Below are 23,567 nucleotides of genomic sequence, written 5' to 3' on the forward strand. Positions count from 1 at the left end.
GCCATCGGTTCAGCTCTTATAAAACATACCCCAGAAAAGGTCTATACTACAGACAAAATGCTGGCATATACTGTATGTTAGCCTTTATTGATTTCAGTTTGACCGCTGTTTTGAAACGACACACTCTAGTTCGTTAATTGGAAGCTGAACTAGCTATGTGGTTGTTAAATAACAGTTTCCTGTTTACTTCATTGGTGTGTAGTAAGTAAAAAAAAATTCTATAATCATTATTAGAATTGTAAAAATATTCACCAATATTTGTCATAAGGCAGTGCTGTACAAATGAAAGCTGTAAGTGCAACAATAACGGTGCATATGGTAGAAAAATATTAACGAGGTAAAACAATTGCCAGGGTTAAGGTTAGAATCACGAAAATAAGACACTAACTGCAATAGATCTAATAGAAACCTTTTTCAGTATAATGAATTTTACAGACATAGTGACAGAATAGCCTGTGATTTAAAGTATGACATAAAAAATAATGAAATGAAACTTTAATTTTTTTGTTATTAATGAGTATATAATACAGAAGATGGGAAAAGGCATAACACAGAATGTAGACCGCTGGCAAAAGGAGGACATGCTCTATGTGACCTCTTGTAATTATTGTATAGACCTTTATTATTACAAATGGTGTCACCTTGATAGGTGTAAAAGTTGCTTGCTGGCACACCTTCGGTAGGCAAACTGCACGAACATATCAGGGAATTGTCTTCTTGAAATGCACTGCTATGTCAGGCTTTTATTGATATCTGAGTACAAATATACTACATGAAATGCCGTAAGCTAATACCAACAAATCTATGTGAAAGTGGTGGTTCTGGGGTGTTACTTTTGATTTTTGTGGTTACACAAGATGAATAATGTGCACAGACTCATAAAAATGATGACTGCTCTCCCTTCAGTACCTGTTAATTACAAACTAAGGCGTTAGGAGTGCAGGCTGGATTATCAAATAGGGTTACTGCAAAATGTTTGAATTCCATTTCTTCTATTGCTTCTACTAAGTACCTCACATATATTGGCTGTCTTCTAAATAACACGAATCCTGCACTATTCCCTTTATGGTACATTAATAAATTGGTCTTTATGATCAATGTTAATTGCTTGTTAACTTATTCTGTTGTTGTCATGTGTTCTCAAAACCCTGGAAATATGTCGAAAAGAATTTTAAAGTACAGAGAAGTAGGCATTGCCAGATTTCAAAACAATCTTCACTGGGTTAAAAAGTAAAAACTGAAAAGTTGTTTTCAAATGTTATTGGAAAGATCTCTAGAAGAAGGCATCCTTTCATGTCTGAATGGTTGAAGAGTAGAAATACATCTCTTCAACACCTCTACAAATTTGTCAGGTGACTGGATAAAGTCAATCCGACGTCCTTCTAAAACCTTTCACGTTGAAACCAAACTGAATTTGTTCCAGTGTCCTGAAAAGTCAACCCACCTTTCAGTTTTCAATCAAATTAAAAAACATAAATGTCATCCCATCCCAAAAGCGTCTACCATGGATGCCTGAAGCTTGGTGGGAAAGTTCTTGAGTATAAATTTCTGATTGTGAGTTTGCATGGTCTCTTTGTGGCTGGCTCTGGGTTATATGGTTAAATAATGCTTCTTAATTCGTCCGGTGTCAGTAAATGGATGGATGAATGGCTGGTTGACTGGATGTGTAATACCACATTTCTGTAAAACTGTATGACAGCCAGAGAACAGCTTATAGACCGAATAATAAATGGAACTGAAGCAAAAACAATTTTGTGAGCTACAAATGTTGTGTTGCATTAAAAATCTGGCTGCCACTTTTTATACTATGAACAAACTACTTCTACTTTTGATTGAAAGTCATACCGAGTCAAATTGTGAGAAGAAATACTTTTCATGCAAGCAGAAGTTCTCTCTAGCCTGCCAGAAGACCCCTCTGTGGGTTCAATATTGAATACTGAATTAATGCACAAGGTAAAAGTCTAGCTGCTGCGCTAACGCCATCTGATATTATGCAGTTTTTTTTTAGTACATCACAAAGCTTCATTCTATCCACACAGAAAACAGAATATTAAGTTTGCAGAGACTTTTAGAAAAACTAGTTTTTCTTAAAGTCTTGTGTCTATGAAAGGTCATTCAAAGTCTTTACTTTCTTCTCTTTGTGTGTCTATGTGTGTTTGTGTGTGGGTAAATCTGGCTTTGTGAGGACCGGTTTGTTAAACCTTGGAACATTTGGGGTTTTTCTTTTTTTCGAAAGTGTGTACATCATAGTCTTCACTATCTGACACGTCTTCAAAGGGCTGTTTGAGAGTTCAGATTAGATTCAGCTTTGGGCGTTTATGGTGATGGTTCTAGTTTGGGTAAGAGGCTATATTGAAGAATGCCCTCCATAAGTGTCCTCACAAAGATACAGATGTGCCTGTGCTGCCCTGTGCTCATGCCTGAATCTGTTCATTAGTTGCTTATGAACTCACAGAGCTGAGACAGACAGTGGCAGTACCCACAATGCCTTGTTCTGGGGAGCCATACGCACTGGTGTTTTGCTAATGAGCACATCCAGGGGACATTTCTCGTAGAGGCAGACACAGAAACATACACAGACACAAAGATCTAAGCACACACACACACATACACTCCCTAACTACACAAGACTGACATTCTCCTCACACAACTGCAGAGAAAGTCTCCTGAGAAAGATTGCTGCCAGGCACGAAAATGGAGAGCGAGAGCGCAGAGAGAAAGAGCAGAGCAAGAGGTGAGGGAGAGAAATGTGTGTGGGGGAGGAGGAAGGCTGGGAGAAATGAAAATGCTCTATTTTTTTATTTTTATTTTTTTTTAACATCACCCCACTTTTCTTTTCCTCTCTGCAACTGCAGAGGTTTTGTCCTGGGTGCTCATGCCTTCACTCCTCGCTCCGCTTTGATAGGTTTCAGCGCACTCAACTGTAGAGACTGCGGTCTTGGCAAGCTTGAGGACAAATCAATTAAGAGCGTCGACTGATACAGTGTCTGTGAACACCCCCCCACCCCATTCTCAATAGTGAATAGGAGCAATTAAAAGCCGACTGTAGCACACGATATGACAGTAATGGCCATAATGGATCGTCGTCAAGGTTCAGATGCCAGATAATGTTGTTGTTTATCTTGATGATTGTTGTTGTTTATTCATAAGCTTGGGAATCATCCCTGCCAACCCCGCCCCCTTCTTGACAACCCATCGCCACCCGTACCCCGAGCCTAAACACAAACAGACGTCTGTGATATTGAAAGGTGGCCATCTGTCCAATCAGGGAATCAAGTCAATAAGGAGAACCAGTTTGAGGGCGAGACCTGATCTGGAAGACATTAGCATGTGAATTAGTTGTTGACTGGGTGCCAAAGCCAGCAGCCTAATCGCTGCCAACTAGATGACAGCATTCCCCTAATCGATGGCTTGATATCTATATGGAAACATATGGAGGTATCAGGAGCACGGGCTGTGCTGTTTTATTTCGATCCAGTTTTGTGATTAATTTCTCAGCATGTGAGAGGGTTTTTTTGAGCACCAAAAAACACCACAAAACACAGCATGCACTTTCAGAAATCTAAGGATTTTATAAGCAATCAACTGAGGCCTGTTGTAGCTGAACTGAACTAGCATATACACCTGATTGGATGCCAGTTTAAAGCACTGAATGTGTAAGCATTGTGACATGCAGTGCAGACGTAGTGAATTCACAGTCCACTGGCAGTCTGTGCATGGCCAGAAGTAGCTCAGGAGGTAGAGCAGGTCACCTGCTAATTCAAGGTTCTTTCCCTGGCTGCTCTAGTCTGCATGCCAAATATCTTTAGGCACGATTCTAACCCCAAGTTGCTCTCCGATGCAGTCATTAGAGTGTGAACGTTAGATGGAAAGCACTTAAGCATATAAAAAAGAACTTGTATGACTGGGTGTGAATGGGTGATTGAGGCATGGTGTATGAAGCTCTTTAAGTGTTCAGGTAAATCAGAAAAACTAAATACAAGAATCAGTGCAGCTCTGCTGTCACATGGAGGAAGTGTACAGGGGCGATCGTGGCTCAAGAGTTGGGAGTTCGCCTAGTAATTGGAAGGTTGCCGGTTCGAGCCCCGGCTTGGACAGTCTTGGTTGTTGTGTCCTTGGGCAAGACACTTCATCCGTTGCCTACTGGTGGTGGTCAGAGGGCCCGGTGGCGCCAGTGTCCGGCAGCCTCGCCTCTGTCAGTGCGCCCCAGGGTGGCTGTGGCTACAATGTAGCTTGCCATCACCAGTGTGTGAATGGGTGGATGACTGGTTGTGTAAAGCGCTTTGGGGTCCTTAGGGACTAGTAAAGTGCTATATAAATACAGGCCATTTACCATTTACAAAATATGTGCTACGACTGGTCAGTGAGCCACTCTTGCTTGTGCTGTTGTTGGTGAGCCAGTCTGTGAAGGAGAGTAAAGTTATAACATACCAAGAACTGTGAAGTGACAAGCTAGTGTTAAAAAGAATGAAAAGTGCCCACTGCAGCCATGGTCTGTTCTTTCCCTGCTGCACTTTTTATCTTTGAAGTTTTTTTGTGTTCACCTGTTCCTGGTGAACTCCGCCGTTGTGTCCTTCGCTATTTTGGCTCACTTGTCAACCGAACAAGACGTTTATGTCATCAATATGCTGTCAGAATCTTGGATGACTACAAGGGAGCATGTCTAAGTAGGATGAAAACCCCTGTCCCCCCTGTCCAATAACAAATGTTTATGCAGAGATACATAAATTATGCCTAAAGCTTATTTAGCATCCTGTAGGAGTAGAGTGAAAATACTGTTAAAAGTTTCCACAGGGCAAGATTTTCTGATGGTCAAGAAAATGTGACAATTAGCAACTGACAAAATGTGAGTGATGTAAGCTATAGAGCGATGTGCAACAAGTGATCAATTGCTATGTGGACTGGAAGGTTTTATAGTGGGTTCAGGCTATTTTGAAACGAAGAGGTGTCGACATTTGTAGCGTAAGGGAATTTTTTGCAAAGGTTGTTCATTTGCCTTTCCTGACCAAAACTTCTATTAATTTGTGTCTTCAGTTTAACTCTACAGTGTTGCACAAAAAGGCTTCACTTAGGATTTGGTCTCTGCACAGTAGTTTTATTCAAGCACTGTGCAGAGAGCATAGAGATGTTTGGCCCAAAGGAGGAGGCCCACATCTACAGCTTCTATGGTCTCATCTAGTTCAGACAATAATGGCCTGAAAGGTAGAAAAATATATTCCGTTACTGTTACTGTCACTGTCACGTGTTACTTTGTAATTAGTTTGTAATGTACAGTTGTTATTATCTGTAGAAATGTAAGAATATTGCTGCAGTCCGGGGGTGTTGTGTGTCATGATGTTGAGGTCTCTTCTGATAATGAACTTCTGGTTTTACTTTGTAATTCTTATTCTGTTTACACTGTTGCCAGTGTTACTTCCGGTTTCCCATTAGTTCTCCCTTCTTTGTCATTGTATATCTCACCTTTTTTGTACCACACCTGTGTTCAGTTAGTTAATCAGCCTCCTTAGTATACACACCTTCTGCTTTGCTCTACCCCATTGCCAGATTGGCTTTGTTGATGTTGTCAGGCTTTCTAGCCTCATGTTCCATGTGTATTTTTAGTTTAGGTTGAACTTTCTTGCATTCAGACCTTTTGCATGATTTGGGGACATTTCCCCTTTGCTCGCCTTTATTGTTTCCTTAAATTCCTTTCTGTGTATGACTGCTGCCTGGATTAAAGTGATTAAAGACCAGTTACCTTCCTCTATGTGTCCTGCGTTTGGGCGTTCATCTGCTGTGATTGCTACACAGTGCATTCACTTAGGGCTGTATCAGGTGACCCTGAATCCTCCCTTAGTTGCGCTGCAAAGATTGAAATTAAGTGTTTCTTCTTCTTCTTCTTCTCTGCACCTTTTTCACCCCCTATGTGTTTATACACCACTTTGCATTTAATCATTAGCTTGTATTAATCTCTGGCTCTCTTCCATTCCGCCCCTTACCCCCAGGGAGATGCAGGCGATGGCCGTCCCAAACTGAGCTTGGTTCCATCAGACGTTTCTTCATAATAAAAGGGCGTTTTCCTTCCCACTTTCATCGAGTGCTTGCTCATAGGGGATCATCTGATTTGGGGGCTTTTCCTCTGTGTTATTGTAGGGTCTTCCCCTTACCTTAGTTTCTTGGTGATGTGATCAGCTGTTACAGCAGCAGCTGAATTGTTTCAGTCACAGACTAGGGTGAAGATTTCTGCTGTTCACCTAATTTGCCATCAACATTAATTTGGAAGCCAGTCATGTCATTCAACAACTAAACTGTATCTTTCACATTTTAAAAAATTATACGAATTTTTATTGAGAAATTACATTTGTGGAAAAAAATATTTCAGACAAACATTATTTGATCCTTGTAACAATCTTTGGAGGGGATTTTCTCTGTACCACATCTCCCCTCAGCATCTCTGCTCTCACTGCCTCTGCACCGGTTGATAACACAGACAAATATAGAACTCTGTGAACGTGAACAAATGTTGTCCTAATGAAATTGTAAACGATCTATATCAAAACCCATATCTGCAGCTGGATATGCAATCTGTAAGAAACTGAAACGTAGCATTGTGGTGAAATTAATTTCCCCCAATTCCAAATATAATAGTGGTAATGCAGTTATTCAAGGTCTCCATTTGTCATCTCAGACTCCAATGAGATTTCTGTTTGGTTTGATGTAGTTTCCCCTCAGGCAGTCGCTGAAATAAAATCCCCAATCTGACTTGGTATTCCCACTTCGAGACAATTGTGGCTGAGGGAATCTGATCGCTCATATCGAGTCCCAGAAAAAATTTCAAATAGCTGAATAATGTAGCCCACAGAATCCTGTCACTCTGAATCAAGTCAGAAGCCCTCATCTATCTATATATCTATCTGAACCTATTAGAAGTATTGTTATTGGTTGAAACTAAGCACACAGAAGAGAAAAAACAAAACTGAAATACAGAAAAAGTTAAATATTTCCCTGGGGATAGGAATCCAGGTCTCCTAATCTAAAGCACACCCATGCTCTCCACCTCTGAACTGGGATTTTGTTGGTCAATGTCAAAACACTCATCTATATTCTCTCTGCAAACAATTACATCATTTTTTTTTTGTAAGTCACTGGCAAATGATCAAATTCTGTTGTTAAGATGTGAGGGCGTGTCTAAGATGATAGGCGTGAAGTGAAACCACAGCAATGCGACATAAGCCTGAAGACTGAACGTGTAATCTTTCCAGTGCACCTAGGAAGAAATTTGATTACATTATCTGTTCCTGGAGATCGTAGGACACATCCAGCCATCGCTGTAATGAGGAGAGACACCTTGGGTACAAAGAAAAAAGAGTAAGGTGGAAGCGAAAGTGACACCCACCTATAAATGGAGGTCCACTGCTCTGTGATGGAGGAAGAATGCTGAGATGCCAGTATTTCTGAGAGAGGAGGAAATAAAAATTTTGTCTCTGTTATTCTTTTTATTCCAGCTGTTTATCAATATAAAGTTAGCTTCCTTCTACATAATTTTTGAAGATGACATTGTAAATAACTTCATGTAAAATTTAGCTTTTTGTCATTGCTTTTAAGCGACAAAAAAATCGAATGAATTTTCAAAACGGTCACGCGTAAACAGAAGTGCTTCAGGATGTGAAAACTTTAACAATAACGTGGACATTGGTGTGTAAGTGGACCTCCTGGAGATGTAGGTGAATGTGTGATTGTTTTGGGGTTTAGCCTTAGATAAAGCGGGATAACTTTTTCTTTCTTTACTCTTTTTCCTTTTACTTTATCTTGACGCTGGAGTGCTCAGCAGTTTTACCTGTACTGGATAGGAAACACTTGCCTACAAATGTGAGCTCTCTGTTTATCTGTCACTCATCTTATCTGCATTGCTTTTAAATTATCTGTGTTCTTGCTTCTTTGTGGTGTTTGAATTTTTAGTCTTTTTTTAATTCATGTGTGGGTCGTGTCCCAGGCCTCTTTCCAAGCTGATTAATGTAGTTTTGACAAAATATCACAAAAATACATCAATTTACTGTTTCTCTTATATGAAACCAATCATGCTGCTTTCAAAATAATAGCAATCTACTGATCATCTACTTATAACACCTTTTAATAAATAGTTATTTTAGTCATGATCATTAATATTTACCAATCATTATTAACGTTACAATTTACCACATTTCTGTTATTACTTTGTAATAAAGTAATTGTAATAAAACATAATATTTCATTAGTTATTTATGATATATTCTACAGCTGATGAGGAAAAATAAAAATTTTGATACTATTTGATAACATTTTATATAATTACTTAACCACTATGTTATTGTTTTGACCGTTGTTTTTGTTAATGATTCCAAATTGTTATTGTCATTTTGTAAATGAAGTTTCATTGATCCTGACATCACAGATAGACACGAAAGGTGTGACGCAGATACGTATGTGGACCAGCCATAATGAGACCAGTGTCATAGTTTAGCTGAAACTACAGTTTTTTCTACAGCTAACGTCTTTCTTTCTTTCTTTCTTTCTTTCTTTCTTTCTTTCTTTCTTTCTTTCTGACCAAACCAGCTAGACTGAGCCGTGGTCTCCAATGTTAACTACCTGCTTACCTTTATTTAAAACAGGTACTACAAAAATTACATTCAACTTTTTAATACCGTCTCAAAAAATGTTACTAATTCAAATAAATCATCTGCAAGAGAGATGCATCACACTTTATAGACCAGCCATTTAAAAAGCCTTATAAACACCAGCAGTAGCTTTATAATATCTAGGTAATGTTTATAGATGGCTATTAACTATTAACAAAGTAGACAATTTGTAAACATTATTATCTTCTTATTGTTTGTTAACAATAATTATAAAAAATATTTTTTTCACAGTGAGTTTATCATTTATTAACCGTAATTATTAGAAATGTTTTTGATCTAAAAAGAATGCTTTAATTTACACTATCTACCAATAATTTAGACAAAACAAAAAACAAGTGTCACAACATATTTTAAAAAATGATGAATATCATCTTCTTTTACGTATCCGTGTTTAAACAGACGAGGACCTCGTGTCATGCCTGACTTGGAAAGATACTGTTTCATTTGGTAGATTTAACACGTTGTTCCCTCTTTTGAATCAAACAAGTGTAAACCAAGCCTCGTTAATTAAGCTCATTAGGTGAACAGAAACCTGTTTGATTGGAGGCAGTTGGAGGCCTTCCGCTCTGATGCAGCAGCGGTATTTAACTCGCCATATTGGCTGTCTGATGGCTGCACCTCAGGGTCGTGTTCTGTGACATGGCTGTTGTCCCGGTGCCACCCTTGCACTCACACACACACACACACACACACACACACACACACACACACACACACACACACACACACACACACACACACAGATCCTTTAAGGGGCTTGGCAGACCCCCGGTTCCCCCTTCTCTCTAATCACTGTGTTCTCCAGGGGGGGTGCAGCCATTCTCGTTGCTCTTTGCAAAAGCTTGGCATTTGTCTGAGATCTCATTTCTGTAATTCATCGCTTGTCTCCCGGGAGCCACGGTTGGCACCGGTGATGCCAAGTCCTCCCTCCTCCTCCTCCTCTCTTCCCTCTCACACACTCTCTAACCCTATTCCCACTCTTTGCCGCACCTCTCCCTCTGGTTCTTCCTCTCTTTCCTGTCGTTGTTTGTTGTTGCCCTGAAAGAGGCTCTGACTGAAGCTTAAACTGGTGGGTGTACACACATTAACTCTCCTGTGATTGTGTTTGATGACCGCTCCAGGCTCAGATCACATAAACATGTTGAGTGTGTGTGTGTGTGTGTTGGTTGTTGTTTTCTTCTTTGAGTGTATAGAGTTGACAGAGGCTGCCAAATTAAAATGAATGACCCGCGCAGGAGTTATTGTTATTTCATATCTTCATATATATATATATATATATGTGTGTGTGTGTGTGTGTATAAACATTAAGTGTCACATCATTAACACATATAAACACACATAGCTTAAATGAAGAAATAATTACACATCAATTATCACAAGTAATATGAACGTGGAAAATTTAACTGTGATTAATTAGTTATCTGTAAAAATGTACATCTGTTGCGTATTTGGAAGCAAAGAAGGTGGGTGTGTGTGTGTGTGTGGGGGGGGGCAAAAAGGATTGATAGCTCTGTATTATTGTAAATGTATCCATAAAACAAAGTGGGGTGTTGCATTTGCACTCACTTCCTGTGTTAAGAGTAAGAGCTAAAATATGCGCCGCAAAGTCTCCCAGCAGCACAAATCCTCCCGCGACTCTCCAAGTCTTACAGGTGAATTGCTGCATCTCACATTTTGTTTATGCGTAAACGGCTGTTGGTGGCAGGCATTTTAAGCTAATAGCTGCTTTAAATAGCTGCAATTACTGAGAAGCATGAGATATTTAATCACTCCAGACCAATTAGTCTGTAATCAAGTAGTGTCCAAGTGCGAGCACGTTTTTGTCCTCCACTGTTCCTCTGCAAGCACCCGCCATATATTTCTCAGTGTGCCGGGAAGAGCAGTGATTAACATGCAGGGATATAGGCCCCCGTGGAATGCCGTAATGTGGAGTTAAATCAGGGAGAGAGGGAAGCGAGACACCACAACTAAACCTGTTATTGCAGTTTAACATATGCAGAAGGTTAATTCAAAGCAGGGGTGATGATGAGTGTTTCACAGAGCCTTGCACAAATTTGTGGAATTAGAAGCTTGCAGTTTCTTTCTTCCTTTTTAAGGAAAAGGAAGTATTTTGTTTTTCTTATTAATCCTTAGTTCCAGATAGTTGTAGTCAAATTCCCCTGGAAAAGGACAATAAAACAGCAGTGGAAATTTTTTAGAATAGCTGTCGTCTTTTGTGAGAAAGTCAAAAAAGGGGAGGGCACACCGATGCACAAAAAAGGAAACGCACACGCTTACACCTGTGCAAACAATTTCAGCCTGGGCCAGTTCCTTGTTTTGATAATCATGACACTGTGTTAATAATGACATTTCCGAGTGACTGCTCACAGAGCTGGTGTGTCCACTCCCTTGGCCTCGGCTCAAAGGTGGAAAACAGCCTCGCCAATATGTACCTCCTTATCAAACAGGAAGTGATGCTTTCCCACGATCTGGATCATTGAATGCACACAAACACACACACACGCATTGACTCACACAAGGAGAGGAAGGCCGCAGGTACAGGAACTCCGTTCCATTCGACTCTGTTGGAAAATGACAGAAAGATATAGGAGCTCACGAGTCCCTGTCCTGCTGCTGCACTCTTGTCTCACTCGAAACAGGGATTGTTTGGAAAATCCTGCAGTGCTAATGTCAGAGCAGTGCAGAATGTGCTAGCTAACAGCGAGACAGTGGGAACTGTGAGTCAACATATGGCTGCAGCAAAGTATAATAAGAGCGCGGATGAATAATGTATCTGGGGACGGCAGCAGTCTGGGGCTGCTGACTAACACAGAGTCAGACGTAGAGATCATGTAGCTGTAACAGAAATCTCCTGTCCTATGTCCCCGCTGTATTACTGTAGCACTGCACCTGTGATGGTCTTTCTGGACCATCGTTTAATAAGGCTTACAGTAAATGCGAAGCATGTTCTGTTTGTGTAAAGAAGCATCAGTGTATGACTGACTGGCTGCTGAATTAATGCCATATGTCACTGCCAGGATATAGTGCAGTTAAATTTTACAAATGCAATTTCCCTCTAAATGTTAAACCTCTGTTTTCTGTAAATATAAAACACATGACATGAGATTTGAATGAAGCAGTCGAGCCAATGTCAGCATGAGAATCGCTAGGTGGACTACTGTGAAAATAAAGCACGGTCAGCTGGTGAGTGTGTCAAGGTGTGGGCTAGGTTTTTTTTTTGACACACAATCCTTAAATTCGGTAGCATGTCCTACAAAAAATAAATAAAATAAAATCCTGGTGAGACAGCTGAAGCTTTTTGTTTGAGCTCTCAGGCCTCTTCCATGAGAACCAGAGAATAATCTTTAATCATATCAGGAAGGTCTAACTGTCAAGCTGGCCACCTGTGCTTTAACACATTTTTTCATTTTCTTTCCTTTTTTTCTCCCACCCCTCCTTTTATCACTCATACACAGACAGGCACACAGTCGCTCACATTTCACATCACAAGGACAGGACCCGTCAAGGGCAGTGATGCCAGGTTCCCTTGGTGTGGACTATAAACACACACAGGTGGCCTGTGTGGCCATGCTGGAGTAGGATGTCTGCAAGGTGTGCTGCAGGGCCCTTAGGGCCACCTCTGTCGCTGGGGTTGTTGGTGTCAAACGGATGCTTTAACCTGCGTTTGGCAGGTTAACGTGGGGACAACCAAACAAGGGCCGGTGTGTCTGCAAGAAAAACCCAAGGCTCCGCACAAAAGAAGGCGGAAAGGAAAGACACTCCAGTGGAGCCAAAAGCTGTGAGTGAGATAGGTGTGGAAAAAGATACCCAGTGAATCAAAATAAGAGCTTTTTTTGAGCGGGCTCATAAATCACTAACTACAGTATGTGATTTTACTAATTTTAGAAAAAATTTAACTGTTCAAATATGGAGATGTATCTGGTAAATGCTCCCGTAAACCCAATGAGGCCTTGAGTTTCTTTCAGCCAAGAGTGTGAGTATAATTTTCATCTATACTGAATCCCATAATAATCAGCATCTCACCAGGCATTTCTTTTCTTCATTTGTTTCTCATTAAAGCAATAACACCATTTTTCTTTACTGACTTTCTTTCCAGTAACTTTACGCTCTCTTTCCGATTTTGTTTTAAATCCATCTACACTGTAAGGGAAGATGAGAAACATTATTTGCTGAACATCGTTGGCATCGTGTGTGGAAGTCTGAGCTGTAGATGCTGTAAATTACTGGCCTTCATTCTTCATTCACCTTCTGTTGCACCATGCTTTCTGCTGAAATTCACGTGGTGATCGTACTTCCTGCTCTGCAACATTTCTTCTCCATTTTTCTTTTACTGAGCCTCTTTAACGGGAACATGTTACATCACGAATTGCCAACTGCAATAATGTGTTTTGATATCTCACTAAAGAGATAGTATTATTTCTGCACGAAGGAGTGACATATATCCGACTTCTCGGCTGTCACTTGTGTTTGAGTGATCCTGCTGTTGTTGCAGCCGTGTGTGTGCGGCTGAATTAATAAAGGCTCAGAAAACAAAAGGCTTAAACCCTAAATCCTGTAAAGCAGGTTTAAGGACTAACAGTATGAGAAGTCTGCAACATACTAACTTTACCCTCCCTTTATTTTCCAGGGAACTAAATGAATAAATTACACTGCACCTCTCTCCTTCTCAGCACTTCAGGTGCCAGAGAAATAAACCGCAATGCGCCCCCTGAGACAACACTCGAGACGACACAATTCTTCCTGGAAACTTTTAATTGTTTTGACAACTCCTCATAAGCCAGTGAAGGTCAAGTCCAACAGTGCAGCTGACAGTAATGTACAAGTGCCCTCTCACACTGGCAGGAGGGTGGTGAGGTAAATTCGGTGTTCAATGTCATGAAAAATAAAGATTCTTGTTTTCTTCTCTCCACTTTTATATTAATAATGACTGGATAACTCTCCAGACTTTTCACGTCAGACGTCTCCGTTCCAAAGAACAACAACAGCAACAAAAAAAAGAGAGTCTGTTAATGTTCACATTTGTAACCAATTTATAACCAAAGTTTAATGATTTCTTGGCGTCAATCATTAACTTCTCAAGGAGAGGCTCTGATTGCACAAATCTGAGAGACATTGTGTTGCAGTGATTTTTTTTTACATCGTAAACACTGTAAGAAGTGCTGTAGTTAATATGATCACTTTTTAACAAGAGTGCAATGTAACAGAATCAAATTAAGCCCCCCTCTCTTTTTCTTTTCTTTCTTTCTTTTTTTTTATAGATCAAACAGCAGGCCCACCCATCTCTCTGAGTGGGTCAAAGCTGTCAAAGTAAATGTGTACAAAAAAAAAAAAAAGATTCAAGAGAAAGCTGAGCAGGTCAAATAATCAAAGAACTCGTGTTTGAACTCCACCACATATCTACACAGGCAGGGCTGCTTCAGTGCACATTCAATATCTCTGCAATGAGCCTGACATGCTACATATTAAACTAGTCCAAAGAACACTGCAAAGAGTTAACTGATATCATCATGTGAGGACATTATTGGCAGAGCAAAACCACGTTCATTCACTAAAGTGTAAACACAATATTTACATAATGACAGGAAAAAAAAGGTTTTAATAAAAATATCTTATAATTACAATAGTCTATTTTAAGCATATAAGTCTTCCTTTCACATACTTTTATAGAACATTTGCGTCTCTATATTTACAATCGTATTTGTCTCGAATCGGAATTGTTCTTCTTTACAATATCAAACATTTTAAGAAACCAGGGATGGCAATCCCTGTTCAACACAAATCATCTATTTTAAACAATAGATGTCCAAAAAAAAACATGTACAAGGATTTTTCGCAGTTTAGTAAAGCTTTAAACTGGAGTCATTTTTAGTTACTCTTTAAGCACAATTCACAAACAGTTTTCATAGCTGTTGATAGATGGGTTTCCAACAACAACAACAACAACAACAACAAAACTTGTCAGCATGGGGATCCCATATTTTCACTCTTTTTGGGGAAAAAAAAGTGACAAGAAGTGAGAGCAACTTAAGCAGGAGGAAGGATGGGGAGATGTCTACACACTGAGTCCTTGTTCAATGGAACAAAAAAAAAAACTGATATGAATAGTGATTTTATTTGGGTTTAATTCCTCCCAGCGGTTTTGAAATCCCCTTGTGATTGTGCCTCCAGTTGGGTGTGAGTCCCTGGCGAAGCTTTGCTGGCTTTGGAGCGGCTCTGTGCAGCCTGCACACCTGTGGAGGGGATGAATAGAGGCGAGGGGGGGTGAGCTGCAAAGCTCCAGACTGACTGGCGCCACCGACAAAACAGAGGCCATGCTTGATCAACAACCCAAAACAAACCAGGTCAAACCACAACCACACAGCACCTTGGGCTGTTCGGCAAGGCTGGCGAGGACCAGCCGGGACTCTCTAGAAGGCTGTGGAGTGTTTCGCTGTAGCACACACCACCTACATTCTCTTAGTCCTGTCCAGGTGTGTTTGAATTCAGTGCTGTAAATCTGGTTTAAAAGCCAGGAACTGAGCAGAGTGTATATGACACTGAGCCAGAGAGAGGGGGGAGGAAAGAAAGTGTGTGTTTGTGCATGTGTGTAAGAATGAAAGAGAGGGCAAGCTGAGGTTTTAACCCTCTCTTCTTCTGAGATTGCTACACCAGTGACAGTTATTGCGCAAAGCACAGCTGCATCTGAGACTGGTGCCAATTTCATGTTCCTCAATTATTATTTTCCCTGACATCTACTGGCCTCCCCAGAGCACTCTAGAGATTGTCAATCTACACCACATATAGGCTACAGTATTCAAATTACTGAGGATGTCTCACTAACCACCAAATACGGTTGCATTTTTTATGTTTATAAAAAATAAATGCATAAAAAATTAATAATGTTCACAAATATTTAAAATAATATAGCAATAATATTTTACACCCACTTACCAATGCAGTGCTCAAGTCTCAGCGACATAAAATCGAGTCCTCCGGCTTTTTGACTATAGACGTCCTCTACAGAAAGATAAAGAAGAGAAACAACACGTGAAACGATGTCGCGCTTTGGATGACAAAACTAAATAAAGGCAAGGCCCTGGAAATAATAATAATAAATGGCATACAGCAGAGCGGCAGAAAATTAGCCGGCTATATCTCCCATAATAAATTCTCTTATAGGCTATTGAATAACAAATTGCCCTTATTGTGCGCAGTGGAGTGGGCTGCGGGCTGAGGTACTTCACCAATAAGGTGGGCCTCTGACACACACTGCCATTATCATGCAAATCATACGGCCCGCAATCAAGTGCGCAATCTAACCCACGTCAAATGCGATTTTTACGCATGATTTTTCAAGCCTCTGATAAGTGCTGTATGACATTCTGATTTTTTTTCCTGTCCTTTTTCACTAACACTGCAAGAACAATGACACATAACGAGTATGACGTGCTTTGTCTGAGTCTGAGTGGCGAACGGCAGTCTGGCACCGGGAGGTAAACTGGGGTCCCCCCCCACCTCCTCCTCCCCGGTCAGTCCCGGTGAAAACGGGGCGAACTGAGAGGCTCCTCCTGACTCCAGCTTACCTGGTGCTGATCAATGTTGAGCACCGTCAGTGGTGTCCTGCTGGGGTTCGAGGCTCGAGGAGGGCAGGTCCCGGTCAACTGAGGCTGTTGTTTATGTAGAGAAGGGTGCGTCTCCAGGGCCAGCTGCAGGTCCAGAATGTAGTCTATGACATGCTGGAGGATCTCCACTTTGCTGACTTTCTTATCCTGCGGAATGGTGGGCACCAGGCGCTTCAGCCGGCTGTAGCAGTCGTTCATGTCGTACTGCAGGCAGAACAGGTCCTCTTCTTCCATCCTGCACCGGGCGATGTTGAGGCTCTGCTTCGACAGATAGTGCAGGGAGAGCTGGCTGCCGCTGGAGGAGGAGTCCTGGGGGCGGACTGGAGTAACAGCCTTCATCTTAGATAACCGACGGCTCAGAGAGAAGCAACGACAAATCGAGCAATTACACTACTGGTGTCGAGAGGTATTTTAAGATTATAGCACGTCGCTGTTAACACAGAAAAAAACTAATACGGCCGCAAATTAGAGAGAGAATAAGATAACGAAAAGGTGGAATTGTAGCCTGTCAACACATCCCGTTGAGCTTCGTAGTTCCTCCTACTTCAGCAGGCTCGATGTGAAAGGAATGAATAGATTTCCTACATTTATAGAGGAGAGGGGAGGCGCCTATCCAGCCGGCTGACAGATCAGGGAGAGAAGCTGGTCAATCACCAGCAGTCCGCTGCCCACCGACCCGACAACGGAGCCGAGAAAAAGGCGTGTCTCATTCTCTGTGCGCTGCGGTGGGCTGTCTATCGGTAGGAGGAGTGTGTGTGTGTGTACGCGTGACTGACTGAGAGAGAGAAAAAGAGTGGCGATCGAAAGCAATGAATTACAGCGACGGTCCAAAGGCAAAAGTCTCAATTTGTCTTTTCGACCAGCGGTACAAGGGGTCTGTCTTAAAGGAGCAAATATGGAATCGATCCTGACAGAGGTGATGGTATATATGCACAATTCACCAGGCTGATTAGCGCTGGATTGCATCTTTAGTGTCGTAGTCATTGATGCGTAATTACGCACAGCCTCGCTGGTATTGATCTCTCCGGTGACGGATGATCCCGAGCCAATCTACCTGCACATAAAAAAACAAAAAACAAATAAACGAAACGAAACAAAAGCTTTAAATAAACATTAGCGTCTGTTACAATCAGCAGTAAGTTTTCTGGTCCTAGTGAGATCTTTTATCAAATGAGGTGCTGTTAATACAACATTCTATTCGAATTTTGTTACACATATGTTTTTAATCAGATTTATTTTGAGAAAGAAAGAGAGAGAGAAAGAAATCATTCTAGTTCATCGTAATCGTCGACTGAATGAATTGTTATGACTTCATAAAACAAACAAAAAGACTTTTGTCTCAGCTTTTCCTGCAGGGCTGCAGCTCTAGGGGAGGCTGGACAGGCCAATTTGGCGGCGCCTCCTTGCCATTCCCTGCCCCAGCTGTGCGTTATTGTGCCTCCAACATTCCTCCGCTCTCCGGGCCGCGTCGCCGCTCCGCTCCCTCCTTTACAGCCGCCTATTGAGTCGCCCCGCCGGGCAGACAGCCTGGCGCCACGCATCGGGACCTCATCCACTCACACCCAACTCTTCTTTCTTTCTTTCTTTCTTTCTTTCTTTCTTTCTTTCTTTCTTTCTTTCTTTCTTTCTTTCTTTCTTTCTTTCTTTCTTTCTTTCTTTCTTTCGGGCAAATTGCCAAGACAACATTAACGCTACCTTCCAGCTCCTGGAGACCTGAGGTTTGAGTGTAGCAGGGATGACATCCACCTTCTTTTTAAGGTTTAATGTCCCAGACTTTATGGGAATCTCTACATTAATATTGAAAAGCTTAAATGGCTTTAAATGGGCATTTTCCTCTTGTCTCCCACCCTCTGTCTCTCTGTTTTTTTTTTGTTGCCATGGGAAGTGACTATTCTGCTCAGTAATGTTTGCAACCATGTTTGGCTCAAGGGCTACCATCTAAGGGATCAGTGGTCTGCAGCTTTGACGGTAGTCCTTCCACAAGCAAGATGGTGCATGAAGTCTCCATACATGACAGGCAGGTGATGGACGAGGTCTATCAGCAAAACACTGTCCCATTTGGCCTCAGCAATGATTCAGTGATCCTGCTATTTTGACCATTTATGTCCATAATGAATTAAAAAGTTGGAGATTTTGCTCAGTTTAGATTCCAGGGTTCTGGCATCCTTACTTAAGGCTAATGGGATGCAAAATGTTGCCGCCAAGAAAACTAGCGCCCCCCTGTCGGCAAAATAATTCATCTTAAGTTTTCATGAAATTGTAAACGGGCTAAAAACAGAAGAATTTATGGGACTGATGTGAGGTATTCAAATGCATTTTTCTCAGGAAATCCTCAGTTGGTTATTATTTAAGGACTTAGCAACCAAACTGCAACATTTTGTTGATTTGTTAGGACCTTTTCTAATTTCATTGTCCTACTTGTGTTAATGCAAAAGCAGCTTCAGTAACTGCAAATGAAACACACTTTGATTATACTTGTGTATTCATGACTGACACTACCTTTGAAGGTGAGACGATATCATAGCAAATGAGAATCAGAGAAACGTTATTAATCCCAGAAGGAAACCGAGGTGCCATAGCAGCATACATACAACAGACAACAAAGCAATCGTATAAAATCAAGTGTAGGAATAGGGCTAAAAATAGATTAGTATAGAGATATAAATATAAAATTACATTACAGGTGTAATGGGTGCACGTGTGGGCAAATGTACCTTTTGGTGTACAGAAAGTGACAGAGTGCAGTGAGGTGTGTTCAGTCCAGTTCAATATGTTAAGGTCTGAGGTAGACGAGTTGAACAGTCTGCTAACAGCTTGAAGAAACAACGTCCTGTGTTGTTCCTTTAGACAGTGAGGTGGAAGGACTGTTGCTGAAACTGCACTTTGCATTGTCCAGTGTGTTGTGGACTCTTAGGTGGTTTTGGAGCAGGTTTGCAGATGATTAAGAAACAAGTATGAGAAGAGAAGATGGTACAGATGCACCTTTTTTTTTTTTTTTTACAGTGGCAGGGCACAAAATAGCTCAATAACCATGCTAGCATGTTGCTAGCTTGAATGAATTGAGATACAGCCCTAGTCAGAGGACTTTAAGATGCTATTAACATTATCCTGTAAAGAAAAAACATATATCATGATGAAGATGGCCTCTTCCAGGATGACAGTGTCTGCCTCTGTCAGACTGGCAAAGGAGTCATTTAGGGATTTGATGATAATGAAAGTTGTTGTGGACTTCACAGTCACCAGGTGTCCACCCACAGGAGATTTTGCTGTGATATGTAAGTTGGGTTTTGTTGTTGTATTTTTGGATAAATAGTTTTTTTTTCTATCCCTCCAGCAGAGCAGCAGAAACTTTAGGAGTCAAGGTCCAAATATGTCATTATGTTGTTTTTCATGTGATGTGTCACCCATCTGTGCACCACAAGGACATCCTGGCATATTCTGGTGTGCCACCTAGATGACCGCACCTTGACGCAACCTCTTTCCCTTCGTTTGTTCAAGTATTTGAGGTTGATTAAGGTTCAAGGAGCAACCTTGTTATGGGCTTTAGAGTTTGCTGTGTCCTCTGCGTGTAGCTATTGTATGCATTCAGGAATGTAAACAAGATGCACTCTGACTCTTTGTGCTCAGTAACCTTGTTATATTCTATTCTTGCCCGTCTTTAGCCCTGTACCCAGTTAACGGTGCATGCATTGACCTCAAATTTAACACACGCAATAATTCACAGGGCGGAAACAGGGCTTTGTCTTTGTGTTTGCATTTGGGTGCTTCTGTTGCATGCACTTCTCTAATTGTTGCCCTTCTGGCTCTGCTTCCCCAAAGGTTCATCGCACTGTTGACTAGGGACTGGAGCTTGGTAACTAGAGACTCATTAGACCATTCTAGATAAGCATCTTAGGTGAACCTCTCTCTGTTGTGGCTACACAGTGTGGAAACACAGATCAGACTACTAACTTTGCCAGTCTGTTCTTCCTAATAAACTGCTTGTATGCAAAGTTAGGAGTGGAGCTAGTAGATTAAGTCTTGCACTAACAGCCTTTCGGCTAAATCCTCTTGTGGCGGGCCACAAGTGCAGCAACCATGTACAAAGTGGAAATTGCACGATGGCCACATCTGTGCAAGAGGTGGGATGTGGTTAAAGTTGCAGTGGGTGGTGACACACACACACACACACACACACACACACACACACACACACACACACACGAGAAAGATGTGACTCAACACCTCCTATTGCATGTCTGTATTGAAACCATGAGATAATATCTTGAGGCGTCAACACCTTACACCACATTTGCTTTTATGAATGTTAGTCTTTTCTTTAGGTTATTTTCAGAATAAAAGTTCTGAGCATTAGAATCAATGAACAGTTCAAATTTAAAAAGGGAAAAGAAATTATAATAGCTTTACCGTAATGGTTCGGTATAAAACTGGCATTTCATTCCACTGGCTAAAAGGTAAATCAGAACCTATTAGCCAATCAGTGATAATATATTTGATCCCAGTGTGCATACCTAGACCACACCTTACATTCAGATATAAATGATAAATAATAGTTTGAACCTAATGAAAGCACAGAGCAACTGCACTCTGACTTGCTGTCATGGTTTTCAACAGCAGGTACACACACACACACACACACAGGATAGCTCTGTTTTATTTGGAGTCAAAGTGAGCCGTTATCATGGCCCTGAAAGTGAAGCAACTAAATTTGGATCCAAACACTATTACGTGTTGTTATTTATACAGTGCCGTGCTTCGAGGTCATAATCAAGAGAGAACAAAAACACCAAATAAATGTGTATTTATATTACTGTTTCTATAGAGATCTATATATTATATATACTGTAAGTAACATATATTCTGTTTCTGTGCTCCCTTTCTTTTACACTATGACATCAAGGCAAATTCCTTATTTGTGTACAAACTTCTATTTCTGATGAACAAAAGTCCATAGTGCAGGAAGAATGGATATAAATTAAACTCCGGGGAAAAGCTGAGAACATATGGGAGCCATAAGGCACTGGAAGGAGACACACTAAATTCACACGACATAGAGGAGGGTAAGAAGGCAAAGGTGAACTCAATCAGGCACTATGGAGGACAGGAACAAAACAAAGAAATGGAAGTATTGGGAAGCTACGCAAAGAACTACCTTTCAAATTAAAACAGGAAGTATAATAAGAAAAAGAGCAGGAAGATCAAATCAGAAAAAAAAAACTGTCAAGAGAGAAGACAAAGACCAGAAGATCTGTTACCTATTCCTGAATCAGAGATCGAGCTGCCATACAGTGCTTTGGATTAGATTAGTGTTTTCATTACTGTGGCTAAATGTCTAGACTAAAAATGCACCACAAAAAGTATTTATATCCCAGTATCACTACATCAGTCTGTTGTAGTTGACACACCCTTTCCACCTCTCTCCATGTACATCATTAGAGGCTGTCCTTCAAAACTTGTCTTTAGGCCTCATCATATCTACAAGTCAAAGTCTCAACATGACACGTCATCTTTTTTAGAATGTTTTGCGCATCTCGCGGCTTCTGAACGGAGCCCCAGCTGGTTATCTGGTTTTGGTTTTGGTGGGTGAAAGTGTGGTCTCTCCATCCTCCTTCAGCAACCAACACAGCTGCTGTGCTAGTAGTACAGACTAAAGCTTGAAAAAACACCAAGCAGGCAGATGGATGAGTTTTCTGTTATTCTCTTTTGTCTGGTTTGTTGTGGGTGGTGACACACAGTTTCTTTGCATCACGTCCACTATCTCTCAGGTGCTGCAGGGCTGCGGGTATCTCCCGAACCCAGATCTGTCCGTGCTGGTTGCTTGTGATGGGTGGTGTCGTATTTTTTATTTTTTTGCTCTCTCCAGGTGACACAGTTTGCACAACATGCCTTATTCCCTGATGGCCTCCCAGCTAAACACCCTGTGTCATTTACACAGGTGCATTCATTGTTTACACTACGCAACCCGAGTAACCATCCACGCATGCAGACTAACACTCACACCTTTCTCACACACGACACAAAAATACATCACGAGGGCCGCTGGGAGAGATATAAGTCACATTAAATTTAAAAAACAAAACAAAAAATCCTTCAGATCCACTGATTTGAACTTTTTCACTGTAAAAGAAAAGAGGTGGAAAATCTGCCTCAGAGTAAAAACAGAGTTAAAAACAGGAACTCCACTCAGATCATTCTCTCTGCAGACATCAGGGACCACGTGCCGGTCCACCTGTGGGGTTTGTGTTTAGTGGCCATGATCTATTCTCATATTAACTGTGCTAAAAGCGGGAGCTATGATCTGGGCCACACTCATTTAGGTCAGCAGCAGTTCAGTCAAGTCTAAAAGCATTATTCACTGCTTTCTTGTCGTGGCCGCTGGGAGTTTTTCACAACTCTCACAGCTGCTGTTTTCACTTCCCCGTTTCCCACCGTGGTCACTTCAAACACTCCTGACCTAGCGTTTTGGATGCTTGCTTGCTTTTTGCTCTGTCCTGTTTGTACTCCAAACTGTGGAGAGACCCAGCAACATGTAGGTGCAGACACCAATTTGTGTTAAGAGCATGTTTTTGGTGCTCTCTTTGTGTTTGTGCTGGTTTATATGTGTGTGTGTGTGTGTGTGTGAGTGACAACAGGTGCACCTTTGTTGCATCCTGTTGCACAGCTGCTGCCCTGCTTGTTGTCTCTTCAATGAGTGTCAGAACATACAGCAAGCCATCGGTTCTTTCAGGTTAGAGTTTGTTATACCATTTTTATAGCTTATGCATAAAAACATGTGGGCTTATATTTTGGGTAGGGTGCCAGTTATAGGACAGAAAACGATCAGTGTCTTGCCCACAGCCAGTGAATATTCACAGCTGTTCACATCATGGTTTGCAAACTTTTGTATACTATAGATGCACTAATAACAAAGCTCTGCAGTCACTCATCTGTCTGCAACCCTGCTAGTCTAATGTTTCCCTCACTTTGGTCCAATCGTGTTCTTGCCTGAGTTCTCTGAGCCAATCGGCCTCTAATCCACGTGTTTTAAATCTCAGTGCCCTCCTGCCATTCTGCCTTCCAGACTTTCTTTCATGTGACCCACCACCTCCCCATCTTCATCTCTTCCTGACTCGTTAAGATCCTCATTCAGGCCTCGACCCACTTTATCTTATCTCATCTAGACTCCAGCAGGTCAAATAATACTTCCATCCATTGCTCTGTTATGTAGCCTCATGAGTCTAACTGCCAAATAATTTATCCCTCAAACTCCAAATTTCCCTTATGTATGGCACACATCAAACATAAACATACCAACAAAACATGACACAATAAA

At 41.2% G+C, this 23,567-nt stretch overlaps 1 protein-coding gene across 1 annotated transcript; it reads right to left on the reverse strand.

Annotated features, from left to right (window-relative positions):
* Positions 1 to 13,388: 13,388 nt before the first annotated feature.
* Positions 13,389 to 16,982, reverse strand: id4 (inhibitor of DNA binding 4). Its single transcript, XM_082551716.1, has 3 exons — positions 16,217 to 16,982; positions 15,585 to 15,650; positions 13,389 to 14,884 (listed from the first exon to the last, which is right to left on the reverse strand). The coding sequence occupies exons 1-2, from the start codon at positions 16,592 to 16,594 to the stop codon at positions 15,603 to 15,605; spliced, it is 426 nt and encodes a 141-aa protein (XP_082407842.1). The 5' UTR covers positions 16,595 to 16,982; the 3' UTR covers positions 13,389 to 14,884; positions 15,585 to 15,602.
* Between the last annotated feature and the right edge of the window lie 6,585 nt (positions 16,983 to 23,567).

Source organism: Aulonocara stuartgranti (assembly GCF_965226115.1).
Source record: "Aulonocara stuartgranti genome assembly, chromosome: 11".
Lineage (NCBI taxonomy): Eukaryota > Metazoa > Chordata > Actinopteri > Cichliformes > Cichlidae > Aulonocara > Aulonocara stuartgranti.

Bases quoted from the DNA above. Each gene is read 5' to 3' on its own strand.
- id4 (XM_082551716.1), bottom strand. From the start codon at position 16,594: ATGAAGGCTGTTACTCCAGTCCGCCCCCAGGACTCCTCCTCCAGCGGC. The intron at 15,651-16,216 runs GTAAGCTGGAGT...ATCTTTCTGTAG, and splicing joins TCAACATTGATCAGCACCAG to AGGACGTCTATAGTCAAAAA.